The sequence below is a fragment of the Podarcis filfolensis genome (genome assembly GCF_964270895.1).
Source record: "Podarcis filfolensis genome assembly, chromosome: 6".
Classification (NCBI taxonomy): Eukaryota; Metazoa; Chordata; class Lepidosauria; order Squamata; family Lacertidae; genus Podarcis; species Podarcis filfolensis.
The window spans coordinates 35,443,080-35,470,483 of NC_139609.1; the positions used below are offsets into that span (position 1 = coordinate 35,443,080).

Consider the following 27,404-nt stretch of genomic DNA (forward strand, 5'->3'; position numbering starts at 1 on the left):
AAAAAGCACTTCCAGCCATACACTTCCAATTTCTAAAAGGTACTGGCTTGGATCCTAAGGCAAGTTAACTTAAGGAAGTTCATATCTACAGCCATGCTGGAGGGTTGGTGAGTCTCTCTAAAGAATATGGGGCAGGGTCATAGTACAAAGGTGCTGAGGGCTGTGATAAAAAGCTTTGCCTCCATGTACTTCCTTAACTTGGGATCTAAGCTGAACTGTAGGTAACCGATGAGCCATACTGAATGCTTTCTTACCATTCCATTTTTTACCATTCTGTGTCTTTTCCTTGCTTCCCACAACTCTTTGAAAAGATGACCTTCTCAGATGGATGAAATTACAGCTTCAAGGTTTAGGGATGCAGCACCTCAACCCACCCCCCTAAAGTGAAGCTATCACTTGTAACAACTTAAGCAGCATGTCTGATGCCTATAAAGAGTCCCAAACACAGACTAATTTAAGGGCCAAATTAGACATGGTGCTAAATGTGTTTCTTATAAATGAAAACAAAAATGGAAGAATCACAATGGTTTTCCAACCCTGTAGACTGCATCAACACCTGACTTTTAAACAAGTGTAATTCTTTGAAAAGTGATGGGTTCACTGCTTAATTACAATTAAGTCATGAATAACAGTATTAAAAAGTCAGGGCCAAGATATGTGTGTGTGTGTGTGTGTGTGTATACAGATATATGTACATGTACCCTTTTTTCGCCCCTTTTAGGTGCATTGCTCAGTCTGCTTGCTATGATGATTCAGTTAACCGCATCATGCCCTCCTTCATGCGTGGTATGCTCTGAAGATATTACTCTGTGTGAAGGATTAACATATATACTAGGTAACTAAGTAAGACACTTACAGAGAACTGATATTTATTCTATACTGTAAGCTCACACAGCACAGCTGTAATTGTATTGACTGCTTCTTGTGCCTGCTGCTGCGAGGTAAACTTTCAGAGAGCTAGCCTTTCACATTTTGACTGGAGAGTGATAGCATTGTTTCATTTCTCTTTGCCTGGAGGCCTTATCCAAACTATTCCAAGCCCTTCAGAGGTAATTGAAAACCTTTGTTACCGAGAACAGAGTCATTTCACTCAGCCAAACGCTTTAAGAAAAACAAAATAGATCATTTTAATAAGTTTTATCCACATTTTGTGCAAAGTTCAAGCTGTCCACTGGCTGAATGAGCTATCAATTGCCTTCTAACCCTGCCAAGGAACCCTTCAGCATTAGCAAGATTAAGTGATGTACCAATGATACAGATTAGCATCATAAAGTGCATTATAATTCTGAAAGAAAGTATGCTTTTTCTTCTCTTGGTGTTAAATGAGCTGTGGAAATGCTAACAAGATACAATGCCTGTGTTCATTATGTATTGCTTGTTTAAGTCAACAATTTAATAAGACACCTGATTAACAAATTTAAAGCAAAGTGCTGCTGATTCTTAGGAAAGGAAAATTTGCTTATTGCCATCAGCAGAAAAAAAAAATCCTAACCTAATAGTTATTAAAATAATATAAAATGACCCACAAAATCAATAATCCTTTTCCCTGGCTATACTGTTCCCATTTGGCATATGAGGAAGAAAAAATTAAGGGACCCAAATGTGACGCCAAATGTAAATAAATGCAGTAACTTCCTAGGTTTTGTGATGATCTCCTTTGCTGCCATCCTACTCCCATAACAAATATGCCAGTGAAAGTCTCTCTTCCTAGAAAAGCTTTGAAGCATTGGCTCTACATTAAGCTCGTAGCTAAATACTCAGTAGGTGTTTAATGGGAGATTCAAGGTACAGGTGGTATTTAGGCCTTGTCCTCAAGCTGGGAAGGCATGTGAGGAGATGCTGAAGGTTCGTCCCTGAGTCAAGCAACCTCTCTGTCAGGGATGGGGACCTCCAGATGTTGTTGGACTCAAACTACCTTCAGTCCCAGCTAGCATGGCCCAAGATCAGGGGTGGCGAGAACTGCAACCAAAATTCATTTGGAAGGTTACAGCCCCCTCCCCCCGCTGTATGTCTCCCTCAGCCATGTCTTAGGGGAGCATGGAAGGCTATGAAACCAAGGCAGGACATGGTCAGAACAACCGTTTTCAAAGTCATATTGGGCTGAAAACAGGGAGGATGGTGCATGCCTATGTTAAACATTCCTCAAATGCCTTACCATGTGTAAATGTACTTAACGCATGAGTCAGCTTATCTGTGTGCAGACCTGATGGCCTGTACAAGGTAGCTAGCAGTGGCACGCTAACTCCTCTAAACACAAACCGACTCAAGTGTTAAATGCATTTATACCTGATGGTGATTCATGGGACACTTACACAGGCAAGTGCTTTGCCCACAGTCGCCATCGAGTCTACTTTGGCTTTTAATGAGAGGCTAATTTGGCTGTGAGGATAGTAGAGGCCCAATGATTTTAAACTCTAATCAAAATCAATACAAATTAAGCTCCCACTTTGCAAGATGAATTCCCTGACTTTGAAGGCTGTTCTACGTGGAAGAATTGATGCCAATTTAATTAAACCACATTGTAATTGAAAGCTGTGTGAAAGTCGGTGGTTTCCAGGGAATAATGGGAGTGTTTCTTTGCTTGCTGCTCAATGCCCATGTGTTCTCATTCAAAGTTGTGCTTTGGAGGTAGTCAAAAGCAATGTCAAAAGAATTCCATTCCATTTCAAGTGGGAATGCTATGATACATATAAAGTCATATATAATTGTTTCAATTAATGAGGATCAAGATTGCGTCACATAGGCCATAGTTATTTTAGGAAGAATCTCTGAATAGTCACAGAAGTCATTTAAAAGGGTAATGTTAAACTTCTGGGCTACATTTCATAACCAATTTTGATATTAGGCCATTGATATGAGGCTTTCAAGAGCAAGCACATTCGGCCTTTGCAGAAGAAAGATTGGACAGAGCCTTGTAGGAACTAAGCTGAAATAAGAAAGGATAGATCTACAATAGTGGGATTTGCTGAGTACAACTATTTCAAAATCAAGTTTACAGTTCAGTCCATGGGTCAGAGGAAGGGTCAGGCAAGGTCGGGATGACAGGCAGGTACATCAAGGAAAGGAGTATCTCAAATGAGGTGAATATGCAAAAAACGACTCACACTACACAGAGGCGTACTTAGGGGGAGGCACTGGGCACCACACGGAAGGGGGAGGCACTTACCACAGGGCCTGTAGAGCACCCAAGCCATGTGTCTCTCCTGGGAGTGACACAGTGGTTTAGGCATCTGCAGGCTCTGCCGCCCTACAGCTGATGGGGAGGCTGCGGCAAGGCTCCATGCAGAGTGGCCTACCCTGGCTCACCCCACCCAATGGTTGGCTTGCCCTGCTCCCAAGGGTGGCTAGCCCCAGCCCTGGGTGCAGGGTGTGCGTGCTGCCCCGGGTGCTCAAGCAGCTAGCTACACCACTGCACTAGCCTAGGATTAAGTTATGGAAGACTTGGATGGGGACTAGTGAGATGAGATGAAATTTCTGGAGGGAAGGGAATAGAACCAAAGCATGAAGAGGAATCTAACCCTATGTAGCCCAAGGAAGAGTCCATAGCAAAAGGCTAATGAACCTATTGCTAGCTGCTTCCTGTTAAAAGTCCTAGAAGGCAGCTGAAAGGCTGGTGCTTGAAGAGTTTTAGCACAGCTGGGTGCTGCCAGACTTATGGACTCTGCTCAATACATGCAAAAACTGAGAAGCTTTCCGTTATTTGGTTTTTCGTTTCAGCGAGAAATTAAAATTGCAAATCTCACAAAGTGTTAAAAACAATAAATTAGAGCTTTTGGTGTTTTTAAGTAATTGATGGCCTGCAGGCAACAACTTGTAGTGTACTGCTGCATGGGGGGGAAATACTGATTAGCCCTCTAGCCAACTGCTTCAAATCGTCACTTTAAACCTTTGTGCTGGATTGAATGTTAAGATCAGGTAACATTGTTAACAGCTGTCACAAGCATACCTGTGCTGGTATTGCAAGTTATAGAATCCGGCAGTTAAACTATTTCATTTGCAAGTAATCCAGCAGTACTTAACTACCCTTGTGCCTTTGCTATTTTAAAGCCTGCGTTACTTTGCTCGGTGACAAATGTATCGCCATATCTGTTTTAACATTGGCAGATGCAACGTAAGCACACTTTCGCAACCATTCTGCCTCATTCAATTAGTACAAGCATGCTAATATGCTGAAGTGGTGGCGCAGTAACCGGCGTTGTCATGATAACCCAGAATAACATCAACTTTTATCTTGTGAAAAGTGCTACTCGTTTAATGGCGGCTCTGTAGTCTTCCGTCAGTCATTTTAGCAACTGTACGATACGTAAGCTAAGACTGGGCTAATCTCTATCATATAGAGGGACCTGATTAAAAGCAATACATATCACAGCAGGGGGACTGCATTCAGATGCCTTAATGAGAGCCCTATGGGAAATCCTCCAAGGCATCAATAAGAAAACAGACCCCCTGTCAAGTTTATTACAACCGCCCGAGGCAAAATAATCCATATTGTAAAGGGAAAACAACAAATGACTTCCCAGCACAGATAAACATTAGCATCAGTAAATTGGTGAGGTAGCTCAAATGACAGTCGCTACTCAGGGGACGCCCTTGCTGGTAATAGCAGGAGTGCATCAGGTCAGGATTGAGGCACGGTGGCTGAGCAGCATGTGGGAAGCTTGCCTGCTCGGCGTGCTTATGCTAAAGTGCTGTTCGTTTCTCACTTCCATTAGAAAGGTGGAGAGGCGGGGAAAATCTTTTTGCATATTACAGCATAAAAATCATTGTGATAAGCAATGCATTAACTTTGACATCTAGTGGAACAGATGGTTTTCTGTTTCTTGAACAAATCTGTCACACAGGAGCACAGTAAACCCCCCACCCCCAAAAAATATTAATATACTGGTAACGACAAGAGTGTTGTATGAAGCTTTTGATGAATTTAAGCTACTGTCTGAGTGAGCATGGTGCTGGGAGAGGGCAAGCTGGCAGTGACTTAATCCAGGCAGGACAGGGAGATTGATAATGGCAGTCAGCTGAGAGAGGCAGCTTGGAGTGCTGGCATAACACATATCCATGCCGCTCCAGTTAAGGGAAGCAGTCCACTCTTTCCATCATCTTTGTCTGACCTGGATATATTATTATTAGATTCTGGGCTGTTTTGCTATGAGTTTTTTCATTGGTGCTTTCCAGTCATAGGCTGCATCCAGGATGCAAGCAGCATGCTCCAGATGGGGTTTTGATGGCAATGCACCTCTGCAGCGATGTATACCTTCCAGCCACTTGGTGCAGAATTGTGCTGTCAGTTTATGAAGCCATTAAAGCTCTACCCTCCACAGCCGGAGTGAAAGATCACACGGAATGCCAGATATTACATGTATAGCATGCTTATTGCATTCACTAGATACAATGCAGCAAAATAATGAAACAGAAAAGGAGTGGAGCCCTGCCTTTCCATTCTGAAGCATGAAATAAGGACAACGCATAAAAACATCTTCCTACTTAATGTTGAATTTGGGGCCCTGTGATGCAGATCCACTTGGGATCTGTTCCAGGGGTTAGTGCACTTTTGCCTTAGGGATGAACAGCCTTGGATAGCCTTTATGAACTGCCCCCAAGTACTGTATTTTTCTCTCTATAAGACACACTTTTTCCCTTCTAAAAAGTAAGGAGAAATGTGTGTGCGCCTTATGGAGCGAATGCAGGCTGCGCGGCTAGAATAGGGAGAGGGAGTGTTTCGCAGCGCTCCGTCTCGCTGTTCTAGCTTCTGGCTTAGCTGTGCAAAGCCTCCGCAGGGCAGCGGGATGAAGGCACCCTGCAGGACACGGGGATGAAGGCTCCCCGTGCCCTGCAGAGGCTTCGCGCGAAGCTAGACCAGCTAGAGGGAGTGCTGCGCAGCACTCCCTCTAGCTATGCTGGCTTTTGGATAGGCCCCCAAAGCCTCCATAGGGCAGCAGGATGAAGGCTCCCTGCTGCCCTGCGGAGGCTTCGCGCATGGCTCTGTCCCTTCCCACATTTCCCAGAAAAGCCCCCAAGAGCCGCGCTCCCTTTTAAGAGTGCGCGGATCTTGCAGGAGATGGGGGAAGGGACAGAGGGCAGCCTCTTCCGGGCAGGGGGAGCCTTCATCCCACTGCCCAGGAGAGGCTTCAGCAGCTATCCCAGAAGCCAGAACAGCAAGAGGCTATCCCAGAAGCCAGATCCCTCTTGCTGTTCTGGCTTCTGGGATGCAGAATATTTTTTTTCTTGTTTTCCTCCCCACAAAACTAGGTGTGTCTTATCGTCTGGTGCGTCCTATAGTGCGAAAAATATGGTAAGTTTCTCTTTCAACAGGATAGAGTTAATTAACTACATGCTCCTTTTCCTTTCCCCCCTTTTGAAATGATAAATATTGCTTTAAAAAGTGATATTTGATTGTAAAAGCAGGTTGCTCAAATGACCTATCATACTGTATTTCATCACTGACCTAAGTTGTCTTCTAATGCTCTCTCTGACTCATACACACACACACACACACACACACACACACACCCTATATCCATAGATATAGATGATATAGATATATCAGCAACCAGACTGTTGATGGGGACAAATTATTCCCTCTACATGACTCCAGTGTTCAAAAGCTTGCACTGGTTGCCCATATGTTACAAGGCCAGGTTCAAGGCACTTGTATTCATTTGCAAAGTCCTTAACAACTTGAATCTAAGATAGCTCGAGGAATGCAAGATTCTTGATATCCCTGTCCAACCACTGAGGTCTTCAGGGGAGTTACTCCTAGTGGTCCCCCATGACTCAGATGTATGGATGCATTCAATATTGTGGGCCCCATTTCATGGAATTCCCTTCCAGTTGAGGTCAGGCAACTTGAATTTCCAGTGCCTACTAAAGACACGTTTATTCCAGTAGGAATTTTAACTCAATTCTGAATTTATATTTTTAACTGGTTTTTTATTTTCATTGCATGCCCCTAGATAATGATTGCAGTTAAGCAGCACATAAACTGTCAAAACAAATAAATAAAATCTATCAAAGCAATACTTTGTATCAATAAATTGTATATCAAGAACGCTAGTAGGTATTTTGTAAATTAGAATGGGAAGTTTTCTCTTTTAACAAATGAAAAATAACTTTTGATTCATAACCCCATTAATATGAGTTGCTTAAAATCCAAGCAAAGATTACGAGGAGCAAGCCTGCACCTCTACAGAAACTTAACTATATTTCTATTCCTTTCGTATAGCTGTTCCTGCATCCACAAAAGCTTTGATTGTTACTGATGGAAGTATCACTTCAGTAGAAGGGTTTAACCTGTCCTTCCTGTTCAATGCAACTTTACTAAGACTCAGCGCTAATGGGATTACAACCATTAGAGATGATGCTTTTCTTGGACTTAGAACCCTGAAGACTTTACTTCTGGACCAGAACCAAATATCAAGCTCTTCTATCACGTACAGCACATTTCATGAACTTCAAAAGCTGCAAGTGCTAGTGTTAAGCAACAACATTTTGAGCCGCATTCGTGGAATTTGGTTTATGAGCACAAAGGATCTTATTAGACTCCACTTAAATGGGAATCAACTAATGAGCATCACAGGGGAAAGCTTTGAGATGGCAAAGCTTGGCAAACTCAGGACCCTAGATTTGTCAAACAATTTCATTAGCTCCATTGAAAAGAGAGCCTTCCATGGCCTTGCCCAACTGATGGAAATTGACCTTTCAAGGAACAGGCTAGCCATTATTCCTGACACCTTTTCCTCTCTCGCTCAATTAAGTCTTCTAAGCTTAGACCAGAACTCGTGGAACTGCACATGCAAACTTCACGACCTAGCCTCCTTTCTAAGGAAATACGTCAATTCTTCATCAAGGATGCTCAGAAACGCTGATAATGTGAGTTGCAGAGCTTCTGAAAACCCATCAGTGACCAATCTGCTTGAGCTCACGGAGGTCAACTGTAAGTCTGCACTTAAACACCCTCCTGGTATTTTAGAAAACAGGAGGAGGAACTACGGACGAGATGTTGCACTGGTTGCTGTTTTTTCCTTTCTAGGTAATGGCACCCCCACCCCTTGCCAGCATATTTGTCACCTGATCTATTCCGAGATCCTCCTTCTTTTAAACCATTTTATGAAAAAATAATCATGAAATCATAGTCATGGAGAACCTGATAACCAGCCAATCCCACACCTTGTCCTAAGTAAGATCTCCTGTGTATTAGCTATCATCTAGAGTCCAGGGTTTCCCAAACTTGGGTCTCTAGCTGTTTTTGAACTACAATTCCCATCTTCTTTGACCACTGGTCCTGCTAGCTAGGGATGATAGGAGCTGTAGTCCCAAAACAGCTGGAGACCTAGCTGGTGGTCCTTGAAGTATTGTGGTCCTGAGCCATTTAAGGTTTTATAGGTCGAAATCAAAGTGTAACATGGGCGGGGGGCTACCAGAGCAATTGCCCGAGGCACATTTTTAGGGACAAGCCTCTGCAGCTGGTGCCGCAACTGGAGGTGCTCCCCATTCTGTCTCATGTGAGCAGCATGCTGAACAGGAGCTGGGAGAGGACAGGCTCTTGCATCCCTTGGCCATATAGCATCCCCTGCCAGCAGAGATGGGCAGATGGTGAGACTCACAGCGGTGGCAGTGGTGAAGGCACACACCCATGTCCCACCACTGCTCCACTGCTCTTTCTGGCAGCAGCAGTAGCACTGCATGGAGGCACCAGTTAAGGGGCACAATACTTTCCTTGCCCTGCATGCTGGCAACCCACGCTACACCACTGGTCAAAACCAGCACTTTGAATTGGGCTCACAAGCTAATTGGCAGCTGGTCAGGCCAGGACCGGTGTAATATGCTCAAACCGTCTTGCTCCAGTGAGCAACTTGGCTGCCAAATGCTTCACCAGCTGAAGTTTCCAAACCGTCTTCAGATGCAGCTCCTATGTAAAATGCATTGCAGTAATCTGAACTAGAGGTTACTAGAGAATAGACGACAGAAGTTAGGCTATTCTTGTCCAGATAGGGGCACAGCTGGGCCAGCTGAAGCTGATGGAAGGCACTGCACACCATTAAGGCCTCCTGAGCCTCAAGACACAGCTTCAAGGATGGCACCGTTCATATTGCTCAGTCGTGTGCCTCCTTTTGTCTTTTTAAAAAGGAGTGCTTCTTCTTGTGTTCCAAGGCCTGGGACTCTTAGAAATGAGAACCTGGACTCAGAGGGCAATTAGTTTCTTCCTTGCCTGCAGCAACATGCAAACTACTGTTCTTCCTTCCAGAATATGCCTTACACCTATTCTGCTTACTGTTAGTCCCAGAAATTATTTATTTATCTTGGAATGGTGGCTCCATTGCACTTTTGCGATGACCCTGAGTTCTCTTCAACCAACAATACATTGTCCTTCTGACAGAAACATATAAAAATATATCTTGGAGTTGAAAGTCTCGCCCGGAGCTATACCACTGCCTGAAGCTATACCACCTCAGGCTGTGATCTCATTTCATTTCACAAGCGAAGAAATGTTAGGCACAGGTTGTAAGTGGAAGGGAGACTGCCAAGATGAAAACAAGACAGGGAGGCTGCTGGATGAATTGATAAGTGATATTTCTCCTCTGGTGCCAAAGAGAACCAGTTACTCTACTAGCTTCTTATTTGGAATGCCAAAGCAGTTCGAGATACAACCAGCCTGAATTTCCCTAGACAGTTAAAATGCCCTCAAATTTTCCTTCTCACTGCTTGGGCTGCTTCCTTCACAGCCTACATTACTGAAAAACATATACTGTGTCTAATGGGTTTCAAAAGGTTCACATAACCTCGTGACATGGCTTAATGTATATAGCAGGTGTGAGGATACTCTGCCCCACAGGCCTAAGGTCCTGCACAGGCCCCAACTTGGCCCACAAGACCATGTTCCTCAAACCATGTCAACCTGTCCCACGTGATGCGACTACAAAAATGTGGCTACAAATAAACAACTGGGAGCTAACTTTTAAGCTTTCGTTATTCCTCTGCAAGTGAGGCTTAATGACAGTGCCAATCAGCTGACTAGTGCTGTCAATGAGCCTTATTGTATAGGAATGCCTGATTTTCCCATGTGGGTGGCAACTGCCATGGCATTGTGGTACAGAGGACAGAACGTTATGTCTGGCTCCCAGGAATCTGGATTCCAATCCCACCTCAGTTTATGATTTTTAATTCTCAGGTTCTGAAGAATACTCTCCAAAATTCAGTCTGTTTTTTTTTTAAAAAAAAACCACAAACCAACAATTTATCCTCATTCAATAATAGTCTTTATTCTAAATGAATTTTATTTTGTATTTGTGCAGAGCCTCATAGACAAAGCCCAAGTCTAGGGTTTATTTTGCGGTCTGCAGAACTGCTGGGATGGGATGACATTGAGGAGGAATTTAGACTTCCCAGGACCGCTGTAAACAAAGTCATAATTGGACAAATCTGGACAAAAAAGTTGTTGAGCTTTCTTTAGTCTGCTGACATGACTTACATCCAGATTTTCCCAGACATTTTAAAAAAGCCATTTTCCTTTGCGATCTAAATATGCCCTCCATTAGACTGCAGCCAAGCATGTTAATTAGCATTCCCATAGAAACAAAATTTCACAAAAATTACAAAATATTAATTTTTTTAAAAATTTACTTCAAAAGCCATATTCTTCAAACTAATCAGCATCTCTCAATGTTTTTGTTTTTGTTTTGCAGATGTCAAATATGAAATGTCATAAGCTGTCAACTGCTAAGTCAAATATCAGATACTGAAGTCAAATTTCAAACCCAAATGTCAAAAACTGACATCCAAAACGCCATTATCATATAATCAATAATTTTTTTGCTAATTATTCTGCTACCTAATGAGCATTCAGTGTCAATATCTGAAAGAAAGAATTCTGAGAATATTGGGGAGTAAATTTTTTTCTGCTATAATTTGCAACTACTTGAGAAGGCAAGAGAAATGTGACTGGATCGCTCTTATGCACACAGAGCGATAAGACAAAAATATAAAGGGGAGATCGTAATCAGATCAGGGCCACTGTGCTCTGTGCTGTCCACCTGAACAAGTTTTCTGATCTAAATTGCCTTCCACGCAACTGCTATTAGTTTCATGAAGCAAAACATATAGGTATAGTTCTTAAATGAACAAACTTCCTTTAACTTCCCTTCTGGAGACTTAACCTCCTTTCATTGGATGGTGGCAGACAATAGTTCATGAACTAAAAATGACCCGGGTCCTATCAGACTTTTCTGCAATGCAGTTACTGTCATTTCAAAGATAAAGCTTCCATCTACAACTATTTACTTTCATTCAATGAAAGTATTTCTATATCACCATATCATAAAATGTCAGGCCGGTGTACAACAATATAATACCACTAAAAAAAAAAAAGACAAATAATCATTAAAGCATCTGGCTAATCAATTTTAAACATCTGCAAATGCCTGTTGGCATAAAAAGGTCTTCAAGAGGTACTTTTTCTCTTTTAAGGAGATCTCAGATGTATCTCCAATCATTACAAATGCATTTGCTCCTTGAATAATTGCTGCGGATGACACAGAATGATAGAATTATATAGATAAAAATGTGTGGGGATTTAATTGGATTCCTGTTCTACCCCCTCCTCTGCTACATTTTAATAATCTCATATAGCAGGATTATCCCTTTAGTGGTTTTGTTTTATTATGTTCTGATGTGTATGTTTAATGTCTAATGAGCTCTACCTTAATTTACCTGATTTCATCTTTGATAAACCTTGTATTTGTCACAGGAGGTGTTGGTCTCACCTGCCTAGTTTTAGCCCTCTTTAACAGGAAGTTTCAACACGGCAAAGCAAATGAACACTCATCAGGAAACTGCTGTTGCAGAACCCTAGATGAATCCCAGTGTGGTCATGAGCCAAGAAATTACCTCACTAAGGGATACTGTAACTGCCACTTAACTCGGGAAAATGAAATAAAGGTCATGTCCATGTTGGGGTCTGGCAGGGAAACGCCACTTTTAAAGGAAAATAGCCATCAAGCAACAGTAAAGGCAGAGTCTAAGTGCACAGGCCTAAAAATGCCACTCAGAAGCATTCAAAAGGAGAATGAACAGATGAAAAATGACCATTTCTTGTGCCTTAACTGTAGACTGCTACAGTCTTATCCTCCAGAGTCTTCTGGGAATGCAGCTGTGCCTAATGAAGCAGATGGACTGTGCCAAAAACAATTCCAAAGGAGAGTTAGAAGCCCAGACAACTTTGGGCAGTGGGAGGAAGACACACAGGCGACAAGATCTGAGGACTATCACAAACTGAATCAAGGTGAGCTCTTTTTCCTGGGAACTGGACATCGCTTCTGTTTTGACTGATGATTCCCCAGTTACTCCCTCTCATGAAGAGTTATCACAGATCAATAGAAGCACGCCTCGCTGCTTCCATAATATTAGAACAAGAAAGGCCACAGGTGTGATGATTTCCCATGCCAATGTGCCCTGCCTGAGGTTTGGGGAATGAGAACTAAGCCCACTGTTAGCTCCTGATACATTATAGCCTTCCTGTTCTAAGGTTACTATAGCAGTGAGGGGGAGAGCTATGGGGCTGTGGCAATGATATTGTACCTGCTGAGAAAGAAGAACAAACTCATGGGGCAGTGCAAGGATCTTCCTCGATCCTGCCTTCCTGTTGGCATCCAATGTACATCTTAGGAAGGCACTTGGAGATGAAGTATCAGAAGGAGGTGGGAAATTCTGGAGTATATGAGTAGGAAAATAGGAAACTGCCTTAAAGGGAGTCAATACCCTCCATTTCTCTGATGAAAACAGGGACACCCTATTTCATCTGATTGGGTTGCCCCAGCCACTCTGGGTGGCTTCCAACACATATAAAAACATAATAAAGCATTAAACATTAAGAAACCTCCCTATACAGGGCTGCTCTCAAGTGTCTTCTAAAGGTTGTATAGTTACTCATCTCCTTGGCTTGGGGGTTGCATAACTCCAACATTTCTCCGATGAAAATAGGGATGTCCTACCATACCCTCCAACATTTCTCTGATGAAAATAGGGACATTCCAGGATCAAATCAGAAACCGGGATGGCTTCTGTAAATCCAGGTCTGTCCCTGGAAAATAGGGACACTTGAAGGGCCTGTAGACCATTGGTCTATCTAGTTCAGCACTGTCTACACTGACTGGCAGTGACTCTCCAAGGTTTCAGGCAAGGAATCCTTCTCAGCCCTACCTGGAGATGCCAGGGATCAAACCTGCTGGCAAATGCTCTTTCAATAAACTACAGTCATTCCCAGATGGGTAGAGAAGGGTGCCATTGAAGTATGAGATAGGATGAAGTCACTCAGTAAGAGCATGTAGAAAGGTGTTAGCAGAGGGTTAAGGTTAGAGCCCTAAGATACCCTAGCTAGGGAGGGAAACACTGAAAGAGAGATTAGAAGAGAATCAACTGAGGTCAGAATTGCACAGAACTATGGCAAAAAGGGACATGGGTGGCGCTGTGGGTTAAACCACAGAGCCTAGGACTTGCCGATCAGAAGATCGGCGGTTCGAATCCCCGTGATGGGGTGAGCTCCCATTGCTCAGTCCCTGCTCCTGCCAACCTAGCAGTTTGAAAGCATGTCAAAGTGCAAGTAGATACCGTATTTTTCGCCCCATAGGACGCACCGGCCCATAGGACGCATCAAGTTTTTTTGGGGGGAAATAAAGGAAAAAAAATGTATTTCCCCCCCAGGCGCTTGTGGTGCCGGCAGCGGGGAGAAGCGCTCTTCTCCCCGCCGCCCGCCTTGAGATCAGGTCCAGGGACAGCGGGGAGATGCGCTGCGCCTCCCCGCTGTCCCCGGAGCTTGCGGGGCAGGCAGCGGGGAGAAGCGCTCTTCTCCCCGCAGCCCGCCTTCAGATCAGGTCCGGGGACAGCGGGGAGACGCGCTGCGCCTCCCCGCTGTCCCCGGAGCTTGCGGGGCAGGCAGCGGGGAGAAGCGCTCTTCTCCCCGCCGCCCACCTTCAGACCAGGTCCGGGGACAGCGGGGAGACGCGCTGCACCTCCCCACTGTCCCCGGAGCTTGCGGGGCTGGCGGCGGGGTCTCCCCGCCGTCAGCCTCCAAACCACTTCGGGAGACAGCGGGATGGCGGCGTTCCACCTCCCTCTGTCCCCCGACCTTGTGGGGCTGGCGCTGGGGCTCTCCCCTCTCACTCTGCAGGCTTCAGCGAAAGCCTGCATTCGCCCTATAGGACGCACACACATTTCCCCTTCATTTTTGGAGGGGAAAAAGTGCGTCCTATAGAGCGAAAAATACGGTAAATAGGAACCGCTCCGGCAGGAAGGTATCGTATTTTTCGCCCCATAGGATGCACTTTTTCTCCTCCAAAAATGAAGGGGAAATGTGTGTGCGTCCTATGGGGCGAATGCAGGCTTTCGCTGAAGCCTGGAGAGCGAGAGGCATCAGTGCGCACCGACCCCTCTTGCTCTCCAGGCTTCAGGAAGCTATCCGCAAGCCTTGCAAGCCTGGCGGGAGTTCCCGCGGGCTCACGAGGCTTGTGGGCAGCAGCCTGCAGCCCGAAGCACGGGGAGCCCTCCGGAGGGCTCCCCGTGCTTCCGGCTGGTGTCCGCAAGCCTTGCATGCCCGGCGGGAGGTCCCGCCGGGTGCGCGAGGCTTCGAGCAGGTGTGCAGAAGGCTTGGGGCGGAAGCCGTGGCTGGGGGGGGGGGAAATAATTTTTTTTTATTCATTCCCCCCCCAAAAAAAACGAGGTGCGTCCTATGGGCCGGTGCACCCTATAGGACGAAAAATACGGTAAACATTGTTTCCGTGTGCTGCTCTGGTTCGCCAGAAGCGGCTTAGTCATGCTGGCCACATGACCTGGATGCTGTACGCCGGCTCCCTTGGCCAATAAAGCGAGATGAGCGCCGCAGCCCAAGAGTCGGTCACAACTGGACCTAATGGTCAGTGGTCCCTTTACCTTTACCTATGGCCAAAAAAAGAAGCCAAGCCAAGCAGAATGATCAGCAGCAGTAAAGTCAAAGAGGAAGAAGACTGAGCTGAGATCATTTGGGAGAAGCAAGAATACAGTGATTGTGAAGATGGCATGCTCAGTGGAATGAAGAGGGTTGAAGCCTGCCTGGAAGTGGTGGGTGTGGGAATGTTCAAAAGAAATAGGGAAAAAGTGAAACGGTGAGGGTCAGCAGCATGAGCCAAGAGTTCAGAAAGGAAATTGGCTAATAGTTTGAGAGAAAGCGTTTTGTTTGACTGTACCAGCAAAAGAACCAGAAAGGAGGGGGGAGGGAAAAAAATCTAGAGGCAGGATAAGGGCAGGGTAGATAGTAACCAGAAACGGGGAAGCGAGGGGAGCAAGAGGGGGCATATAAGGATAGCAGAGCGGCTTTCATCAAGTGAAATGCAACAAAAGAAAGAGTTGTGCAGGAGGAAGGCTGGGAAATGAGGGGAAGGGAAGCAGAGAAGATCAGAGAATGTGGTTTCAATGTTAGTATTAAAGTGCTAAATAAATAATTGCACAGTCAACACAGGAGCTTCAATTCGGATATTTAGAAATTATGGTGTTGACAGAATTATCTTGCAGAAGCATACATGACTGATTGACTGTATAGTTCTATACAGAGAACAAGAACAAAGTTGTCTTCATATCAGTCATTATTCAGTTCATTTTTTAAAAAATGGCCACTCCAAAAGAATACATTAGCCATTGCTTTGCAACGTAAAAATGTTTTGCTGAGCCTGAGACATTAGCTAGCTGTTTTGCATTTTCCCATAAGCAGGGAAGCCCTCTTCTTTTTGGCACCCCCGATGTAGGTGTTCCAAACATCTGTTTAGCCAGTGTAAGAGAACTCCTCTGCATGTGCTAAGTTTCAACATTTGCTGTTTCACAGGAATCAGAAGTGACACATTCTGTGGAAGACATTCAAGAGCTGCGTGTGTTTTGGCAAAAGAAGGGCTTGGAAAACATTTAGCAAATGAGTCGTGTCTGTCTGTATCCAAAACCGAGGAGGATGAGGACTGCTTAAAGCCTTACAGGCTGAGGCAAAGGCATTTTATTACAGCCTCGTCATCAGCACCTGACACACCAGAGGAATCCAAGGACCACTGCGTGAAAGAAGCAACATTAGGAAGCCATGGATGGCGACAGGATGATCCATGTGGATCGTTAGAAAGGAGCAAAAATATTTCTCCGCAGCTAGACAACTTCCTTATCTGTAAATACATAGGCTGTGATAAATATCGCAACTACCCGACAGAAAAGAAACAGAACCATGGCAAAAATGTGAAGTTGGATGAAGGACAGAGTGAAGTTAAGAGCAAAAGAGCAGTCAGTTCCTGTATGACTGATGAAGAGATGTCGTTATCGCCAGCAATCAAGAGAATGTATCAGCCCAAGAGTGTTAGCTTTTATGTACCTGACCTGACAACAATAAAGAGGGTGGATGTGACAAGTGGCTTAAGTGGGGTGAGATCCCCAGAGAACAAAGGACAAGGCAAGAGTATTCAAGGAAACCTCACCCCTGCTCTGGGAAGGAGATTGCACTATGATTCAAGAGCAAAAAATGAAGAAAGGAAACCATCTCCCACCTCTGCAGGACCTGGGGAAAAACTGATTAGATTCATCCAGAAGCATAAAATGAAAACTAAAAGCCAGGATTCTCTAACTGTGAAGTTAAATTTACATCCTTTTAGAAAAGCAAGAATCCAGCCTGAAGAGCTTCTCCCCAAAGAAAACAAAGAACAGTGCCCAAGTTGTCGACAGGCAAAATTGCCACATGCTTCCACGAGGGAAGACAGAAGAAGGAGAACAAAAACAAAATCAGAATCAGAAAATTCTGTGGCTGCCCAAAAGATCTCAGAGTGCAGCAAAGATATTATTTATTCTAGAGAATCTGTTGGGAAACTGCCTGAAGAAAATGGTACAGATGCTGTTACAGTCATCTCTTGTCCTTCTAAGAGTGTTTCTCACATGACAATTGCTGAGGGTACTTCACCCGCCAAGCTTTTACAAGCTCAAAGTTGCACCAGGAGCTCATCTCTATTCTCACCAAATGGAACTTCAAGGATGACTGTTTCAGCTATTGCTGTTTCACCCAACCATTCACTGAGTGTTTTGCAGAATGAAGCAAATAACATTCCAGCACCAGTGAATTCTAAAGAGCTTAGTAAAGATATTACAGAAACTGCAGTCCTGGCCTTTCACCAGAGTTCTTTGATGATGGAAGCACAGGAAGAAGACCACAGTCTTTCTCAAGCTCTCTTTATTGAAAGAGAAGGGCTCAATTTGCAAAATGCCACCAAAGACGATAATATGCAGTTTCAGCAAATTGCTGAGAATATAATGCAAGGCAGGAATCCGAAGCAGTTCCAAAAACAGCAAGATAAAAGCTTAACAGTGGAAGATGGACTGGAAGGGCACAAAAGGGCTATAGAGACTGAATCTGCACAAAGAAATCTAGTTGCTGTGGAGTCCCATAGCTTTGGTGAAATTCCACCATCAAGTAGACACCAAATTCCGACAGAAAAGGACATAAATAGATTCAAATCTCCAGTTCAGTTCAGCAGCACACTTTCTAAATCTCAGGCCGCTGGGTGTATAACCACCAAACAACTTCAAATGCCAGCTAGAACTAATGACATGGAAGTATATGGAACAAAATCACAGCACCAGAGAGCAGGTTTCAAAGCAGAAAGCAACAGTGAGTCAACGAAAATGTTTATCCCAGATACACTCATGGTCTCAGCGGGCCTAAAAGAGGAAGGAGTGCAAACTGGGAATGAGTGGGAGAATAACAAATGCAAAACATTTCATAAAAATGTTGTCAAAGTGACCATTATCTCTAACACATCAAACGTCCCCACTTCCCCTGAAACTGGAAACACACATCTGGAGAGCAACATCAATCTTGAAATGAACAATACGGTGCATATGGATAATGAGAGTGATTTGCAAGAAGCTCCAAACAATCAACTTGATGAAGGTAGCAGTGATCATAAAGAAGGTAAAATGCCACCAGCAACACGTCAAGAGCATCCTTTGTTATCAAAGCTTAAAGACGTCAGTTATGAGGAACAAACTGAGATGCCTTCACTTCCTTACAAGACACATAAAGCCGAAACCTCCAAACCTACATTGTCTCCCACATCTGCTGATTGTGATAAAGAATTGCCTTCACAGGCAGAACAAAGCAAAGCAAATATTTCGAAAAACATTTATCCTTCCTTAGTTCTCTTCAAAGACAAAAAACCCTTTTCAATATGAAAAGCTAGACTTTCTAACCCAGGACTCAAACTTTCAGACCAATATAGGATGGGGAAAAACAAGGAGCTCTTGAGCTGTGAAAGCCAAAGCAGAATGCAGAATAAAAAAGAGCATGCAATTACTGAACAGAATTGTGCTTATAAATTACAGTTAAGAAGGCATTGCATATTTTGTATAAAGTTTTCTTACAATAGAATAACTGCTTTTTTAAATAAAACAACAACTAGGAACTGCCACCCCTGCTCACATTACTCATCAACCCCCTCCACCAAACCCTCAGCCCCCTTGCCAACCTGACCCATCCCTTTCCCCCTCACCCCTCACCCCAATCCCCAAATCCCATAACAGCTCCTTCAAGTGTCCATATTCTCAGAGCTTCTTCAAATCCTCCATGTCGTCACAGCTCCCTCAACATGCCCCCACAACATTCTCACAGCTTCTGTGTCCCTCCATCCCTGCTTTATTCAAACATCTGTTGTTGTTTGAAAATGCCCTTTTAAAGACTGCCTTCCCATTTGCTTCCCTCTCCTGCCCTGACTTCCAGCAAATCCAGGCTTGCGATAAGACAGTACAAATTATCCAATGGAGGGTGCGAGCTCTGACTTCATGCAAATCAAGATTGTGATGCAGCACGACAGATCCTCCAATGGGGGCTGCACAATGACAGTGTTACTTTTTATGTATGCATTTTTAATAAAATGGATTAGATATAGAGTCACTATATATACCTTTTAGGAGGGTAGAATTTGATAGAGGTATCGTTTTGCTATATGTAGAAACGGACAAAGGGTTTTCAAAAGCCTATCCCCCTGCTAAATACTGTTATAGATCAAAACTTGAGGGGCAAACCCAAATTTGGAGAGACTGTTGCTCAATATGTTAATTCTTCACCCCACTGCCTAGATGAATATGAATCTGCAATAAGACATCTGTGCATCCTCAGCTTAGGGATATTTCTCCATTAAAATTCTCCTCTACCAACCAAGCAGGATTGTTGGTCTTTATAATATGTGTGACTATAAGAAATAGTGAAATATTTTGATAGTATATTACTAAGGTTGCTTCCACACATGCCCCTAGGTTCTCTGGAATGGCTGCCTTCTGTTCACTCACTTTTTATGAAGAACCTAGATAACATCAAGATAACATTACCGTGCCACTGCAGACCAGTGTTTTTTTATATTATCCTTCCGTATTTTTTAGAGCTGATTTTTTTAAAATAAAAAAAAGACACAGTTGCAGGACCCAGTGTGGTCAAGTGAAGCACCACTGAGCCTTTTAAGAAGGCAGAAAGCAACAATATCCTGTAAGAACCCTTCTGGGGAATTGCTTACAGCATCTTCAAAGATGAGCTTCTGTTCCTGGCGCTCTCTCTCTCTCTCTCTCTCTCTCTGTGTGTGTGTGTGTGTGTGTGTGTGAGAGAGAGAGAGAGAGAGAGAGAGTATATGATGATGTGGAAGCTGAGCAAACAGCTGGCTCCTTAGTCTGCTCCTTCTGTGGCCAGAACAGGAGCAGGAAAGGAGGCCTGTCTCACACTTTGAACTGGGATTGGCTAGTTTCCACCACGGAAGAAGCATTTTTGGTGCTTATGGCTTGTGCACCAGCAACATGCCATATCCAGTCACAAAATGGTGGCGGTGATGGGGGAGAAATATTGGGAACAACTGACTGGCTTGTTTACCAGCATGAACTCTTTATATCTGTATTACATTTGTATCCCAATTTTCCTTCAAGGAGCTCAAGGCGGCATACATGGTTCTCCCCCTCTCCACATTAATCTCTGTGACATAAGTTAGGCTGAGAGCTGGTGACGGGCCCAAGGTCACCCACCCAGTAGGCTTTGTGGCTAAGCAGGGATGTGAACCACAGTCTCCCAGATTCTAACCCAACACTACAACCATCACACCACTCTAACTATGGGGGAAACTGGTTCTTTGGCACTTGATCTGAACGTGGGGAGTGAGCCTTACTGAGCTATGAGTAGTTTTTCTCTCTCTTCTGCAAGCCTGCTGGGATTAAGGAAAGGGCAATGGAAGGGTATGGAACATGCATCTAATCTATTTATTTTAAATATTTATTTTAAAAGTTTGCTTGTGTTTTTTTCTTTTATTTCGGCAAGCTCCGGTCCCCTCCCTTTTACCTGATATTTGTCAGCTAGGCTAGGCCAGTCTGGGAAGGAAGATAGTCTCTTCCCTTATTATCTCCCTTGTCATCTAGATTGCCTGTTGCCAAGACGGCACAACTGTTCTAACCATGGCACCCTGCCATCGTGAAGGTTGTTTTAATTTTCTAATATCTGTTAATTAAAATATGGAGTTTTAAAAATAATCGAAAGTGAAAAACCAGAGAAAGTAGAAAAACAACGTATGTCTCTTGACGTGGCATGCCAGATTTGCTCTTTTATGCAGAGATAGTTTTAATGGTTTTTAAACAATAGGTGGAGCTATCTCTTCTAGTTGCCCCACCAAGAAATAAAATAAATCTGAAAATAATCAGCTAAAGAGTACCCAGATATCCAGCAGTAACAAAAGGCTTTAAACAGATCTGAAAGGCTCTTGATTATTATTAAGGTTTTGGAAAATAAATATCTTATTACCATATCAACAATCTACGACTGATCTCTTGCAGAAGCTGATATATTATCATCTGGGTTTAGCATTTCTGTTTTCCCAGGGAAGGAGGAGTAGTCTGCACAGAGATGAAGTCAAGGAGAAGCCAGAAGGGAAATGGCAGTGGTATTTCACAGACTGTACAGAAAGAAGAGAATCCGACTGACAGCTGGGCTAATCTGGGCTACTTTCTCACTTCTGGCTAAATCAGTGTGTTGTATGACAGGTCACTCCATATCTAGGTTACTAACCTTTTTCTTTTTCTTTGCTGGACTTCCTCCTTTGACTTCATAGCCTGATGGACAGAAATTTAGCAGATGAGTTTTCCTGGCATGGAGATCAGTTGCAGAAAAAGCTTCACCTGCTAAAATTCTGGGTATGGAACAGCTGTTAAAAGACACAGGAGGAGGGCCAGAAAAAAAGTGACAACCGTAGCAGTAGCTTGGTGCCATCCTATTGAAGAATGCCTAAACCAAACCAGCCCTGCTGGTTGAAACTGAAGTGTACAAGCCAGTGCAAATGACAGCTCTGTACTATAGTATCAGATTATATACAGGAAGCACTGCAGGCCAAGGCACTGGGCTCCTCTGTCCCCAACCCCCAAGACAATCGAAGGACAATGTAGACTGATTTTGGATCGAAACAGGCCACAACTTTATTGAATATAGATGAAAGAGGTTTGGCTTGCGCATGGGGCAATTAATTACTTCTGGCCCGCCTGCCAGAAGTGATGCCACAGGTCAATCCCAAAGCAGGGCTTCCTAAGACTTACATCAAATAGGGTGTCCCCTGCAGGAATTGCCATCTGAGGGTGTTCCATTTGCCCTGGCCCCTGACTGGGCATAAGGGCATAGGAAACATCAGATTCCTTTAACAGGATACCTCAGCATTGTGAGGAGAGACAGAGACAACAACTTCCCTTCCATCAAAGACTAAGATTGCCCCAATGCCCAAACCCAGTTGTGACAATTGTCATGAGTAGTGATCATCACAGCATGGCGGGTGTCCAGCTTTGGGTAACTAGCATGTCAATAATTTGCTGGTCATCCATAAAAGCACTACTCTCTCTGGACAAAGCCATTGACTAGGAATCATATTTAGTAGGTTCAACAGTCAAATCTTCATTCGGGCACAACATTAACAAAACCATCTGTGATCCCACCCCCGTGTTTTCTTTTTGTATGTACGCCTGCAAGGAAATATCAGCAGAAAACAGATTAACACTACAGTTTCTATATCCTTTCATGAAAGAAACTGAAAATCAAAGCGATGGATCTAGGCCTCAGGTGTCCGATGTTTAAATGAGCAGGCAATTCTGCTTTCTATTCTTCATCAAGGAACAGTGGCATATATTGCTTGGAAAATTAAGAAATGGGGCCACTTACCTCAGGACATGCATTCCAGCCCCTCATTAACAATGATGAGATGGGCTTGGGAATTGAGTAGCCTATTGGAGGCCTGATGTGATGGTAGGCCATGTCTGCTGCTGCAGCCGCTGTAAATAAGAAAATGACAAGGAGGAGGAATTATTGTCCCTCCAAAAATGCAGGTGAAGGAAAAGAAGCCAACAATTAAAGTCAGTCCTCAGTCAGTAGCACTGTTTTCAACCAATTTTTATGGGCGTTACTCCTGCAGTGGCCTTTTATTTGCACTCTGTAGGATCACTTATGAACCTGGTAGGAAGTCAACATCTCTTAACAAGAAGAACAAATGGATGAAGAGTTTAATCCAGGTATATATTATCTGATTTAGTGAATATTCCTTCAAATGAGTGATGTTTGTAGAGACTCCCCTTTCCTCCGCTTCTCTCAGTTATTCACTCATTGATGAAACTGCTGCAGTAATTTCTCCAATCAGCATGAGATTTCGGAATGATAGCATCAAACTCAGGCTGGTACACATTTAAATTTTGTATGTACGCTACGTTTAACTTGGTATTCTTGCCATCTGTTACCATGTTATGAGATGGGTAGGCTGCAGTTAGTCCCTGGTAGATGACCAATTAATCATAGTGAATTATATCTAGTAGGTCTTAATAGGTAAGGCTGCAGCTATCCAGCGATAAATATATACTTACCGTCTGGTACAGTAGCAAAGGACCTAAACATTAACTTATGTACAAGTCCTGAGCTGCAAATCAGGCATCCACGTTTGAGGTGCCTGGTTTAACTGGAATCTAAACTTTTCTGTTAGTTTCAGCATTTCTATTCATCATACAACTACTCAAGTGGGTTTTGCCATGCAACTATTACAGATAATGTAAGAAATCTAAAGAGGGTTCTGGACACTTGCATGGCCATAGTCTATGCCCCTGTGGTCTCTCCAAGAACCAAATGACCTTTTTACAGCCACATAGTAATGCCCATTTTAAAAGGAAGCTACTCCGACGTTCCCAAATGGTTTAATCTCTCAGATTTAGACTAGTCATTATGTGTAATTCATCTTCACGGCAGATCTTTAACTACCCAACGTGGGCTGCCTCTGATTGATAAACACTATTGCTGTAGTCTAATTGGTTGGCACTTAGTGCTTAAGTAATGGGTTGTTACCTTTTTATTTCAATTATGCCTGCATTATAAAACCTAAACAGTTTCTCAGCTACATGGCCTATTCACTCTTCTATTCTTTCTAATGTGCTTGTTTTCCACCTTCCCATCTGGCTCCCTGTATTATTTTTAAAAGTTGAAAAATTCATCGCGGTTCAGCACTCCAGCCAAGCTGCATTTCTTTTTAAAAGATTGTTATGTTAACATCTGGGGTCAAAAGGTGCTTTGTGGTTAATCTTAGCTTTCTGCAAGTCTTATGCATTTATATCTGTAAGAAGCGAAAGTACAGTTTCCCTTTGCTTATGGAAGCTTTCAGAAGAGTCATGAAATGTTTAATAATTGGAATCCTGCATCTATATACCGTCCAACATTCTACTGATCAGAATTGGGATGCTCATTTTTCGATCCCAAGCTCTTGTAGGATCCAGCTGACTCTCGCAAGAGCATGAGACCAAAAAACAAGTGTCTTTTGGTCCAGTGCTCTGGCACAAATCAGCTGATTCATGCCAGAACACTGGACCAAAAATTGGGACATCCCATGATCCAATCAGAAGCCAGGATAGCTTCTGAAATTATGAGATATCCTGGTAAACTTGGGATGGGTGAGGGGTATGCATCTGTTCTGGATTTGACAACTGGCAAATGAGAAATTCACAGGGAAGGACATGAGACAGGGTCCAGACCAGGTAATGACCTACCCTCTGAGGGGGCCACTCTTGGTTCTCACCTGGACACAGAACCTAGCTTGAGTCTGGGGCAGGGTACACTCAGATCTTGCAGAGTTTCACATCAAGGGAGCCTTAGAACATCCTGGTATCATGCAAAGGTGCCTGGGATTGTCTCTTAAGCTGAATGCCTATTCCAGTTATTCACAAACAATTACATGGGCCCCAGTTATGGGCCTTGAGGTACTTTCAGGTGGGCCTTAGTGCTGCAGTCTGCCCAGTGCCTCCTTGCTTGCTCGCCATGCCCACTAGCCCTGCTAATGCCAGCACCAGCAACTCTTTCTAAGTTGACTAAATGAGGCCGGGAGACAGAAGTTCAGCAGGGGAAGAGGGAAGGAATGTCTCTGTTAAGTTGTGGGTGAACATATCAGACTACACAGCAATTCTTCAAACACCTCTTGTTTATTCACAGGCCAGAACAGAACTGAACTGAAGGGTTCAGCCAGCCTGCTTATATAGAGCTCCACTAGAACGCAACAGTAACCATTTTCTGTAACTATCCAATCACTGAATGTCACTTTCAATCCCTTATTTGCATATGTGGACCTGAGTGAAAACTATCTACAGTATCCCCCTGTTGGCCCAGGGTGAGAACTTCAGTACATAACAGCCTCCCTCCTCTGAAGGGCCTGAAGAAGTATTAAAGTAAATTAGAAAGTGAGATAAAATGTTATTACATTGCAATGATTATACAAACTGGGAATAGAAAAGAAGAGGACAAGGAGGAAGAAATGAATGCAAAAAGATTAGGGGGGAGGGACGGAAGAAACTAGCAGGAAAGCAGAGATAAAGTTCCACCTAAGTATGAAAGGAAAATGTGAGAAGAAATCATAGGAGGTGGATAAAAATATTTTGAGAAGCACGTAGAGGTGGGAAGAGAGAAAAATCAAATATAAGGCCTTCTCCACTGGATTTTTAGGATCAGCACATTTTGCCACAAATGGGAAGGCTAGGTCAGAACACCTTCAGAGAAAATGTCTGTGCTTAGCTTGTGGAAAGCCAAGCTATGGAACTACAAGAAAAATGTTCTGGCAAATGTATCACTCTAGAGCAGATACTTGAATTTTTAGGGGGTGAGGTGGGAAATGTTATTGTAAACTGTAGAAACAAAATAAAAAATCATGAAGACTACCGTACTTTTCTGTCTATAAGACGCCCCCTATTTTGAGGGACTCACATTTAAGAAAATGGGGGGAGATGGAACAGAGCTGTTGAACTTCTTTTTGCAGAGGATTGCCCAGAGTTGTTCAACTTGGGGGGCGGGATTGCCGAAAATTGGTGACCCACACAAGTCATAAAATCCGCCTCCCATCTGTCCCATCGCTGCCAGAAGCTGCCAATCACCTGCCCAACTACTGGAGCAGCAGCCAATCAGCATCACCCATTGGTGCACCAAACAATAACACACACAATAGCCACTGACAGCCATGGCAGCAACCAATCAAACGTCCACCCCTATGCATGACCCCTGTATAAGAAGACCCCAACTTTTTAGCATGATTTTAAAAGAAAAAAACATAGTCTTATACACAGAAAAGTACGGTAATCGAAAAGCTTGATATTTATTTCATGAAGGGCAAATGCTTATAAGAACCTGGGAAATCAAATTCAGAAATCAGATTGTGACAACATTTTATCTTCAACAAATCAGTAAAAGAAATGATAGAAACTAAAAAAAGAAAAAGAAAAAGCTTAAGGATGCAGAAATTCCTGCAAACAAAAATGTATTAATGATACAATACCCAGTAAAGCTACCAATAAAAGAAAATAGTATGTGTGGTTTTTTTTAAAAGGTATAGGGAGAGAAAGCAAAAAGCATTGAACTAGTAAAATGATCATAATTCCATAAATGGCAGAAGAGATGTGAATCTTGTTTTAATAAGATCTCCGGAGTATTTGGGAAGAGGAGAATTTTCTCCGGCTTTCCACCAACCAAGAACGAGCAAATAGGGTCAATAAATATATAACTTTAAATGCATCAGAGGAATAATGACTTTGAAAAGCTAAGCACCCTGGCTGTCTCAAATGGGAAAATGGAATGAATGGCTGTTGCACAAGACAAGTGAAGCTAATTAGTGAGAATCAATGGAGTCATGCTTAGAACAGGAAAGTTCAGGGGAATTCTCCAGACTGTAAGCTTCTCGGTGTTTAGAAAATGCCTGGCCCTGTTAAAGTACTTGACTGTAAATAACAACAAGCACGAACCTGATAAAACTTTCAATAGGAGGAGGCTGCTGGGCAGAGGGAAGGAGACACTTTTGGATTCCTCTGGAACTCTCCTTCCCACGCCTTTTCCGCTATGTCCCTCTGCAAGTCAGCTCCAGGGAGCCTACCTGCAGAATTTCCCTTGCCTGTAAGACCACTTTCCCCATGTTTTCCCCCCAGGTTCAGTGGGTGTGTGGAGCATCTAGTCTCTGTGATGAAGTGCAGTTGGCCAAGTCAAACACCTGAACCTGACAGCATCCAGCTATAACTGAAACAGCAAAAGAACGAGGACTTCCGGGTTGGCGCCATTGTTTAATGGCGGATTCCCTCCGAGCTCCGGAGGGAATCGGCTCCGTAGCGTCTGGGTCTGGCCGCTGCGGCGAAGCGGAGACCCTTAAAATCACAGGCGCGGATGCCTGTGAACACAGAGACTCGGCGGGCACCATTTGCGCCCCCCCAATCCGTGACGGAGCCTTTTTAAAGGCTTCGGAATGGAGGCAGGGTGGGGTGTGGTGCTGAGAGTACTCCCTCGCCTACGGAGTGAAGCCGCAAGCCATTGACAGAGAGCGCCAACTTCTTCCAAGACCGATTGGACTCTAAAACATAAACCCGTGAGTAATACGGAGATTGGAACCTTAAAAAAAATTTTTAATTTTGGATTTGGAACGAGCGGGAAGGGGCTAAAAAGGAAGTCCACCCCCCCTCTTGTAAACAATTTAAAGCAAAGGACTGGGCAGCTAAGGTCGAGAGAATTTGTTTTTGTTTTTTAATTAAAAAACCTTGACTTCACGGTTTTGACACGATAAGAAGATCTACTGGAGGATAAAAAGAATTTTGGGAGTTGAAATTTCATCCCCCCCCCCCCCCGAGACCCGGGAACGTCCCATGAGAAAGCCTGTTGCATTGAAGATTTTGACAGCTGTCAAGTGAGCTGCTAGTCAGCTAGTTGTCAGCTGGAAAAAGAGAACATTGTTTCTGCTGTTCTTGCTGGTTTATTTGGTATAATTTGTTGAAAACAAGGAGGACTGTTACAAAATAACTGGACTTTTGGTTTCGAGCTGAAAGGAATACTAAGGAACTAAAATCCCCCTAGAGGGGTAATAGGG

The 27,404-nt window shown here is 43.7% G+C and overlaps 2 protein-coding genes across 3 annotated transcripts in view; one reads left to right on the top strand and one right to left on the bottom strand.

The window, feature by feature from the left end:
* LOC310765661 (serine/threonine-protein kinase TNNI3K) overlaps window positions 1-27,404 on the bottom strand; it is a 162,000-nt gene that overhangs the window by 17,019 nt on the left and 117,577 nt on the right. For both annotated transcript variants that reach the window (XM_083620943.1, XM_083620942.1), the window contains one exon: window positions 22,208-22,317. In XM_083620943.1, coding sequence (XP_083477069.1) covers window positions 22,208-22,317 — 110 coding nt within the window. The remainder of the gene's footprint in view (window positions 1-22,207; window positions 22,318-27,404) is intronic.
* Window positions 94-18,213, top strand: LRRC53 (leucine rich repeat containing 53; the record flags this gene model as incomplete). Its single annotated transcript, XM_083620022.1, has 6 exons — window positions 94-107; window positions 722-786; window positions 7,220-7,930; window positions 9,979-10,084; window positions 11,688-12,274; window positions 15,842-18,213. The coding sequence occupies 6 exons, from the start codon at window positions 94-96 to the stop codon at window positions 18,211-18,213; spliced, it is 3,855 nt and encodes a 1,284-aa protein (XP_083476148.1).